This window comes from Camelina sativa, unplaced genomic scaffold (assembly GCF_000633955.1).
Source record: "Camelina sativa cultivar DH55 unplaced genomic scaffold, Cs unpScaffold00567, whole genome shotgun sequence".
Classification (NCBI taxonomy): Eukaryota; Viridiplantae; Streptophyta; class Magnoliopsida; order Brassicales; family Brassicaceae; genus Camelina; species Camelina sativa.
The window spans coordinates 1-9,793 of NW_010921734.1; the positions used below are offsets into that span (position 1 = coordinate 1).

Here is a 9,793-nt window from a genome sequence, read left to right on the forward strand (position 1 = left end):
CTCTCAGTTTCAAAGTAACTCTATAATAGTGATAAAAAAAAATCATTTCTTCAGTTGTTCAAACTATACATCATTTAGTGTAGTAATTGTCAAGCCTAAACACTTCGTTGACCTATGGAGAAGATTCTGAAGCAGTTCTCTGACATGCTTTTTCGTTATCTTCCCTTTCTTTGATTAAACCTTTTCAATGTTTCCTTTTCCGTCTCTGACACTGTTGTTGAGCCATACAATGCTACTCTCTCTGTGCATCAGCTTGTCGAGATTACTGACAAGTGTATGGTTTTAGACAATGAGGCTCTTTAGGATATCTGTTTCCGTACCTTGAAGCTTGCTCACCCTACCTGTGAGTATATTATACAATCTCTTGTAAATGGTTTATTCATGTGATGTGATGTGATTGAGTCCTGACTTGTTTTGTTTCTTTTGTGTGTTTCATTAGTTGGTGATTTAAACCACTTCATCTCTGCTACAATGAGTGGTGTTACTTCCTGTCTTCGTTTCCCTGGTCAACTAAACTCTGACCTTAGGAAGCTTGCTGTGAACCTTATCCCCTTCCCAAGGCTTCACTTCGTCATGGTTGGTTTCGCTCCATTGACATCGAGAGGATCACGAGATTTGCTTATCCTATGTTTTTATTCTATTCTTCGGTCTGTTTGTTACCGATTTCTAGGTTATATCTTTAGGAGAAATTGATTCAAAATCGATTCAAGAAGTAAGCGTTTTTTCTGAAACCTAAGTTGTCGGGTAAGCCTCTAGATCTTATGCCCTTGTTCTGTTTTCCTCTTTTTGTTTTTACTTCTTGTTGAATCAATGTTTGTTTGATTTTTGTCAACTCCTCCTTTACTCTGATTCTGCTTCCTTCGTGAGTTTCCCCTTTGTAAGTGCGTTTCCCTTTGTAAGTGCGATTAGTATTTACTCTTTAGGGTTTTTTTGCTTTGATTTGTTACCGGTTTTGCTAGTGAGTTGCCTTTAATTTTTAGTTAGGTTTCAGCGTTTACGTTTTAGTTTGATTTTTGTCAAATCTTATTTTTTTCGCTGCAGATACATGGATAAGAAACTTAGTGAGATTGACGCTTTAAGCCTCCATCTATCTCTCAACGATTTTAAATCAGTTGTCCATTTATGCCAATTTGCAAATCCACTGCTTATAGCATCTGAGGCTAGAAGTGTTGTGTGAGACGACTTGTGTCCATCGATCTCTTCCAATTTTGGTTCTGTCTAGCTAAAAACTTGAGATATTTTTTGTTTGCTTCAAAATTAGGGAGAGATAGAAACATGTAATAAATATATTGATACAGTGGTGTCGAATAAATGATATAGGTTTGATATTAGTTGTGTTGTTGAGTCTTGAGATAGATTCCAGGGAGATTTTTTTTAAGAACAAGGAATAAGATCCATGTTTTTTTTCTTCATATTTTAGGGAGATGTATCCTTACTAGCTCAAGCAACAATGCGGTGGGACAGTTTACTTCTAAGATGAATGGTATGGTTAGTTTCCTTGTGATTTTTATCTTAAAGTGGTGATTGTTGGTGTGGGTACGTGAATTTTACTCAGCTATTGAGATCTGATTGTGGGTTTAGATTTGGGTGATGCTATTGAATCTCTGTTTTAAGAAGTTCTTATCTCTCTGTTTGATGATTGCCTTTTGCTTATTAAAGTTGATATCTTCTTGCCATTTAATTAGTTGGAACGCTCTACTCACGAGTTGTTGTTTTTTATCAGGTTTAATCGCCCTTACCGGTTCGAAGATTTACTCTGCTTCTTTCTCTTCTTCTCCTAGGTTATCGTTTTTTTTCCATATAATTCTTCTTAGTTGAGATTGTTTGGAATTTGATCATCTTTCTCTTGGTTAGAGTATAATTTTGGCGATTATGCTTTGTGATTGGTTGATTCAGCTTCGATGGTTTTTAGCGTAGGTTTTGATATTTTTTGTGTTGTTTGCTTTGCCGATTGATTCTGATTTATTTTGTGTGAATTATCTTTTGCTATGTGACTGTAAAATCATCTGCTCTTGCATTTTTTTTGATTCAGAATTTTACGTTGATGAATTATGATTTTGATAGGATTGAGTGTAATTCAGAAACTTTGATTAGTCATAAATATGGTGTATCTTAATTTATATACCTGGTAAAAGCTTGTTTTCACCCCTAGAAATGTTTGTATGCATAAAACACTTGATTTATGCCATCTAATATGCCTCTGTTTTACTTGCTCGCGGAATAATAATTGGAGGCATCACTTTACTGAACCAATGAGCCTTGTAGCCATGTGCTCCAAATAAACTACTGCAGAATTTAAGCAAGAGGAGCACGAGGAGGCACCAAAATTCAAAAGAAAATCCTTAGAAAAAGGTACTACTGAAGTTATGTAGTTTAGTACTATTTACTTCATTTGACTCATTCTCTCTATCTAACTTGGAATCACATCAAATCACCTAGATCCTTTGCAACACCAAATTCCTTTCTTTATGAATAACTAATATTTGTTGCGTCTTTCAGTTCAACTCTTCACTGATTTTTTCTTGATACAATTGATGGTTTTTGATTGCAGGTCTGAGTAATGAGTTACGATATGGGTACTAAAGAATCATTTTTTTTTGTTGGAGTTTCTTCGAATTGAGATTGATTAAAATCTGTCTGATCGTTTGCACTTTGCCTGAAAACTTGTCACGGTTATCTCAAGCCAAAGTCAGTCATTTATCCCTCTCTCAATCTAACTTGGTTAAAATTTCACTAAGTGTTTAGATCTACCTCCGTTCTTTAAGAATGTTTGATTTGCAACAGGATATTAGTAAAAAATTATTTGGTATACACATAATTATACATAGTTGTCCAGTTGTACTCTCATATTCATAGTTGAACTTTTGCATTTTTTCGTATTTCCAGTTGGACTATAATATAAATTATTAATTAGCAGTTGACCACAAGATTTATCAGTATTAATTAGCATATACAAGGTTTTCATAACACAATGTTCATAAAAGGTTAGGTTTCACCTCTTTTGTTTCATTTGAGGTGATCACTTACTAAGTCTTCCTTATACTTTAAAGAGTGTTTTATGTGAAAACGATAGTATATATTAGAAAGTGATAAATTCTTGTATTGTTGATTAAACATGGTTATTTAATAGTTCAATATGTAAAGAAATTCTTATAAACCTTAATTATCATTTTCATATTTTAAATATAAATGCAAATCTAAATATATATTTAGTTGTACCTAGTTGAACTGAGTATTATATATTTATGTTATCTAAATATTACCCTCTATAGTTAAAATGTAATTTTGTGTGGTTATTATTCAACCTCTCGTAAATATAATAAATAAATAAACAATTACGAATTACATAGGTTGTTATAGTAACATCTCTTACTTTTTCTAGTAACATCTCTTACTTGTTCCATTTCCGGTGAACAACAACGACAATATTAGCTAGGGTTGTAGAAGAAGATATGTTGAAGATGACTACAAAATTACAATAATATTGTTCATTAAAACGGATTTATGGACCTACACTAAGCAAAAGAACGTTATGTACGTACTCTAATCTCAAGAACATTATGTACGTATGCGTTCATATGTACGTACACGTTTATATGTACGTACACGTTCGATTTTAGGTTTAATGAACCCGAAATTACCAGAATATCCTCGTCTTCTACCTCTAACATACGACTGAAAACCCTAATTTTCCCTGCCTCACTTTATTTTTTCACGACTTATGTCTATTTTTTTGGTTTCACTTGTGGGTTTTTTACTCAACTATTATAGATTTTCATCTCAACATCTGATTTCTAAATTAAAAACCTATAAAAAGTGAGTTATATAGATTTTCGAACAGATATCTAGCTCTTCCATGGATGAACCCAGAGGAAAGATTAACGAAACAGAGTAGGAAAAAGACGTTTGCTCCGGCCGACAAACAGAATACGATTGATGAATCTGCTACAAACGTTATTACATGAACACCATAGATCGGAAGAACAGCAAACGTGTTTAGATCTATCTCCAATAAGTCTATCGCAACGCTAGACTGTCTTTGACAGCTCAAACAAATTCGTGTTATTCTGGTAAGACTTTACAGCTGTCAAAAATGCTTACTAAATCTACCACGGACAAGAAACCTACCATCACACTCCGAAAACTATTTCAAAAAAACAAACAAGTATACCAAAAATATCTGAAACGAGAGAAGGCTGTCGAATAAATCTGTCGCAACAGGCCATTAGTCTACCATAAATATCTTTTGGGTCATATTGACTGTTGAAGGTGTACATCAGATATTTTTGGTACACTTAGTTTTTGATACACATATACGTCCACCGATAAGTGTACCAACACTACAACTAAGTGTACCATCTACGTCGACGGCAAAGTGTACCAGCACTACAACTAAGTGTACCAAAAATATCTGACGTACACCTTTAATCAGTCCACGTGTATAAATCTACCATCAAAGGATCGGTAGACTTAGTCCCAACTTCCAATGTTTTTTTTTTCTAATGGCATTAGCCGTAATTACGTTTTTCCCCAACACTAGTTTCAGGGGTAGTATAGGTACAATGTGTTAGTCTAGTAATTACAAACAATTGTATGTTACTTTTGTAATAAGGAAGCTTTTATGCAATATTCTAGTAACTCACCCTAAATAATATGTAGAAATTTTTGTGCATATGTTGTGATTTGAAGTTTTTTAAAACGAAGATATATTACTCAATCTATGAAGAAAAAAATGTGTATTTTAATATTTCACATCGACAGATTGATAAAACTAAATATTATGTGGTTTAAATTAATAAATTTTATTTGTTCACAATTACAATATTATAATTACTACCTAAAATATTTCACAACGTAATGGTGCATATACAACAAACAAACAATATAAAATTGTAATATAATTCAAACAAATTAAATACTATAATCTTCTAAAATAATTAGTATTCAAAAAGATATATGTAGATTTACCAAACAATTGCAATATTAAAAGTAAATACTATCTCAAACAAATTAAAATTTTAAAACAAAAAAAATAATAAGTTTTATTATTATATTATAATTTTTGGAAAAATGTCGATCCGTGCTTTATAGCAAGATATCTCCTAGTTATTAATTAATTTACAACAATGAATTAAAACCACATGCATATGAATCAACAAAATAACAAATATTAAAAATATATTAAAATTTAATTTGAAATACATCATTTTTATGATTAACAATTTATTTAATTTAAATCAATAAATATTTGATTTTTTTCTTTTTAAATTTTACAATTTATCATCAACAACTAATAAAAAATACATTAAAACATAAAATGCTTATCTTATATATAAAAAAATCTAAAACTTAAGTTAGATAGAAACAGAGGGAGTAATAATTTGTGACAATTTGCTACTGTAATCCAATATTAATAATAAGTTTCTACAAAAATTATCTACATTAGAAGTTACATGAGTTTGCACAAAAACAAAATAGTTGCAACCTTTTTACCAGAAAAGAAAAAGAAAAAGAAAAAAGCTGCAAACCTTGTTACAAAATTAAGAGATAATTTCGGAAGGAATATTTTAAGGGAAATTACCTAGAATATTGCATTAAAGTAGGTTTATTACTAGACTAACACGTTGAGATTTCTGCCTTACTAGAATAACACATAAAAGTTTGCAAATTACTTCTATATCTGAGTTGTGTGTTTTATTACGATTTATGCCATTCTCTTTTAAAACGAAGATCTTAAAAGGGGAAAATAAAAAGATCATAAACCTAAGTCGATCCCTTGAATCTTTGTGTTGTTTGTCTTACGATTGTTGGGTTGAGATCAGCTATTTTTAGATAGCTTGCGGCGTGAAAAGAATCTGTGTGGAGGACGTTTGGCTGGAGGACCACTGACGGCGAGTTGACGGCGAGGTGGTTTGAAGTAGAGGAGGAGGGAAATAAAGCGATTTGCTCAGAGGTAAATTTCTATATCGTGGTTTAGTCTCTATTGCTTACTGTTTTCTTATACCCGAGTATTACATAGTAGGCCTTGTATATTGTATGTTAGTTTTCTGTATGTTGTTGAGCTCTGTTTTTCGGAAGATATTTGTGTGACTTCATGTTGCTTCATTGCTAATCTAAGCAACAAATGTTTTGTGATATTGAATTAATAACTAAACTAAAGCTTCTGTCGTAGATATGGGGTCAAGCAAGAGGTATCCAAGTAGGTTGTATGGGGTTGGTAATTTTCCACTGCCGATGAGAAGCATGCACCACGATTGTAGTTTGTCCAATCTTGGTGGTTTGAAAGGCTTTGTTGGTGATGAGGTGTATGACAAAATAAGAAAGAATTCGCAGCTGGGAGTTCTATTGGATCTAGCCGAATCTGACTACCTGTTTTGTGGGAAGACCATCCATTATCTATTATCCAATCAATTGGCAATAAACATTCCTTCGGAGGTATGGTTTTTGGTTGGAGGAAAGCCGCTGAGGTTCTCTCTATATGAATATGAAGAAATTAGTGGTTTGAATTGTGAGAAGATTGATGAAACAGAGTTTGAAGTCGATCATACACCTTTATGGGCGGCTTTAAAGGTGAAAGCTTTTAATGGACCCAACTGGGAGGAGCTAGTTGAGGGTTTGAGAAGCTGCCGTGGGTGGTCTGATGAAATGAAGACGCAGATAGCTCGGTTGTATCTTGTTCATGTTGGAGTGCTTGGTTTATCAAGGAACAGTCGGATTCCTCTGGAATACGCTAAAAGGGCGTTGAATGAAGAAGCATTTGAGAGTTTTCAATGGGGTAGGGTTGGATTCAAGAGTTTAGTTGATTCCATCAAAGTCCTTGGGTTACCTAACAATGCTTATACCCTCCATGGATGTGTCCATGTATTGCTGATATGGGCATTTGAGAGCGTGAAGGTGCTGGGGGCTAGCTACGGGAATGTAAGAGAAGGTGTAGATTTGCCTCTGTTAAGGTGGAGAGGAGGGAGGCCAAGGAAGGATATCGAAGCCTTCATATCCGGGAGCAAACTCCTTAATAATGGGGAGGTATGCCTTCAATTTACGTATACATTATTTGTCTGCATTTTTTCTTTGTGATAGATTATTAAAAGTTATGGTATCTGAAATGCAGCTTCAGGTGAAGCATTTAGTACCTAAACCTTTGGAGTTCATATATCCAGATTGGCCAGGACAGTATTGTGTGTATGGTGTAGGAGAAGGTTTGAAGAAGAAACTGGATAATCTGCTGTTAGACGTGATCAATGGCGAAGTGGATGAAAGAGAATGGGATTGTGTAAAAAAAAGGAAGGGGGAACATACGAAGAAGAGGGAGAGGAGGCAACATGTTGCAGGGGTAAGTGACGATGATTTCCTTGAAACAGCCCCAACCAGCATCCGTAATGTCCCCAATAATGCGAAGGAGCAGAAAGAAAGTGTTGGGGACAAATGTTCAGCAGAGAAGGCGTCTGGAGATAAGCATTCAGGTGTGCAGGGTGAAGATGGTAGTGGAAGGTTATTTACTATGGTTGAAACACTAGGGGCGAAAATGGATAATATTCAGATATCGTTTTCTAGAGCAATAGCGGAAGTTGTGTTCAAACTTCAAGGTATGGAGAGTAGGATGGGTAACTTTGAGAGTGACGTTCAACTATTGAAGAAAGTTGTTATCAACACAACGGATGGAGGAGCGCATACGCAAGGACCTCTTACATTAAGAAATGACGAAAAAAAAATAGAGGAGGTATGATCTGCGTACCGTATTGATAAAATTGTTATTATATATCTATTGTTCAGTATGAAGTCTTTGTATTTATCTATTCGAGGAAACAATATCAATTTCAGTTTTGTGAAGTTGTATAATTTTGTAATTATTTTGATATATGATTTTTTTCGTACACACAATTTAGCAATTTGTATACTTTGTCTCTAGTTTAACAGCGTCATATTATATTTCAAATGTCTTGTATATAACGTCAAATACATGTCTTTTGTTTCAAGTCATGGCTATATCAGATAAAGCATTCGGACAAGGATGGTTATAAAGTTGCTAGTTGTGTTAGGAATCCGTTAGCCATTAAGGATAAGGTCATGTGGTCTGGGAGTATTAAAATCGAACCAGAGGACAGTGTAGAGCGAATTCCAAAGCAGATGGTAGACAGTGTACAGCGTGTCAAAAGAGTACAGAGTTGGGAGACAGAGGAAGGCGATAAAAGAGCAAAGTATAATGACAAAGTTGATGGAGCAGGTGCTCAACCCGTTCCTATTAATGTTATCCATCCGGTAAGTGGTGGTAACCCTCGCTCGTCGGATCGAAAGTGCGAATCTGTTGTGGATTTAACCAATGAGACCAGGAGTCCTGCATCGTCTCATACAGTGAAAGATAAGGAGAAAGCCAGGTATTTTGCATATTTGTTACAAAAGGTGTTTCCTCCATCAAGAGAGCTTGATCTTCTATTAGTAGATCCAGTGGGCACCAACATAGGGTTAAACCCTAATGACGAATCAATGCGAGCTGCATTAATGACCCGACGTGAAAGCCACATTGTAGTCCTATCTCCCGCAGTGTACGATCCTTTTAGTGAGGCAAGTCCTGAGAAAATTGCAAAGCTGATGTCCTTCCTAACTGATGATTTGTAAGTCTTCATTTAGAGTTGTATATAATTAGTGTCTATATTCGGATTTGAGGACTACGATCTATAACTGATTTGTTAATTTTGGTATTCAGGGCTAAATTACCTTGCACTGGAAATGCCGAATTTTATTTTCGCCTCCTGACCCCTAAACAATTGTGGCCAACTACAACATTCGGCTGGTTATGGGATGCGGTAAGCTTCGTAGCATAACATTTGACGCAGTTAACTATGGTATACTAATGCCTGATAGATGTCACTCGTGTTGCAGCACATGGTTACATGTATGCATATGTTCCGTATTAGGGGGACGCAAACGCCATCCCCATATAAAACAGATCGTATTGCTTTTCTCGATCCTTTGTTTGTTAGTATGTGGGCATTCGAATTCCCTAAAATGGAAGCCTCTAATCAATGGGTTTTTGGAGAAGGTTATTTTGAGACGTACGTGGGAAGGCTGCCAAAATACGGAATGACAAACAAGGTGTGGGTTGACGATGTAGACACCCTGCTCTTCCCATACAACCTCGATAACAACCATTGGGTAGCCATCGAAGCTGACTTAGTCCAGCGGAGGCTAAGAGTTTACGATAGCATAAACAGCGGTAGAACCGACGAGAGTCTACAAAAGAAGTGCAAACCGTTCGCAAAAATGATCCCACGCTTGATACAAGCATATAACCGGAGGTACAAAGATGAGCATATCGGGGCGGCGGCATTTAGTTACTACCGGGTGAAAACACTCCCACAGAACTATCAACAAGGTGACTGTGGTGTGTACACGTTGAAGTGCTTAGAGTGTATAGCTCTTGGAGTAAATTACACAGGCCTATGTGATGCGGCCATGCCTTCTATTAGGATGAAACTTGCTGCAGACGTGTTTGATGAGGTCCCAGACCGAGACTGCTTTCTCCAACTAGATGCTACGTCGGAGACAGTAGATTATCCGGAAGCTGAGTTCAACTCGGGATCAAAAAGTTGAAGAGGTTCCATGTACATTACCGGAGCAGTATGATTTTGCAAAATTGAAGATTGGTTTTACGCGTGTTGCTAATAGAAGATGCGTGTTTGGTCATTTTTTTGGTAACATGTGGGATTTGAGGATGTCGTTCTTAGATTTTCCGAGGTCTGGTCACTCACATAGCTCCTATCGGTTGTTTGTAAACCCTCTTCAGGTGTAGTGTTTT

At 35.5% G+C, this 9,793-nt stretch overlaps 1 protein-coding gene and 1 long non-coding RNA gene across 9 annotated transcripts; both read left to right on the forward strand.

Annotated features, from left to right (window-relative positions):
- The first annotated feature begins 6 nt into the window (after positions 1–6).
- Positions 7–2,827, forward strand: LOC104773545. Of its 8 annotated transcripts, XR_765133.1 has the most exons (5): positions 7–343; positions 440–1,173; positions 1,421–1,483; positions 1,724–2,352; positions 2,552–2,827. It is a non-coding gene; the product is annotated as an uncharacterized LOC104773545 (long non-coding RNA). The 8 variants fall into 8 exon arrangements; XR_765128.1 differs by having other exon boundaries at positions 440–1,483; XR_765130.1 differs by having other exon boundaries at positions 440–1,211; positions 1,421–2,352.
- Positions 2,828–6,416: 3,589 nt separating this feature from the next.
- LOC104773546 lies at positions 6,417–7,793 on the forward strand. The gene is made up of 2 exons (XM_010498184.1): positions 6,417–7,023; positions 7,109–7,793. The coding sequence occupies exons 1-2, from the start codon at positions 6,646–6,648 to the stop codon at positions 7,721–7,723; spliced, it is 993 nt and encodes a 330-aa protein (XP_010496486.1). The 5' UTR covers positions 6,417–6,645; the 3' UTR covers positions 7,724–7,793.
- The last annotated feature ends 2,000 nt before the right edge of the window (positions 7,794–9,793 follow it).

Coding starts and splice junctions, on each gene's coding strand:
- LOC104773546 (XM_010498184.1), top strand. CDS start 6,646: ATGAAGACGCAGATAGCTCGGTTGTATCTTGTTCATGTTGGAGTGCTT. Junction 7,024..7,108: donor AACTCCTTAATAATGGGGAG/GTATGCCTTCAA, acceptor TCTGAAATGCAG/CTTCAGGTGAAGCATTTAGT.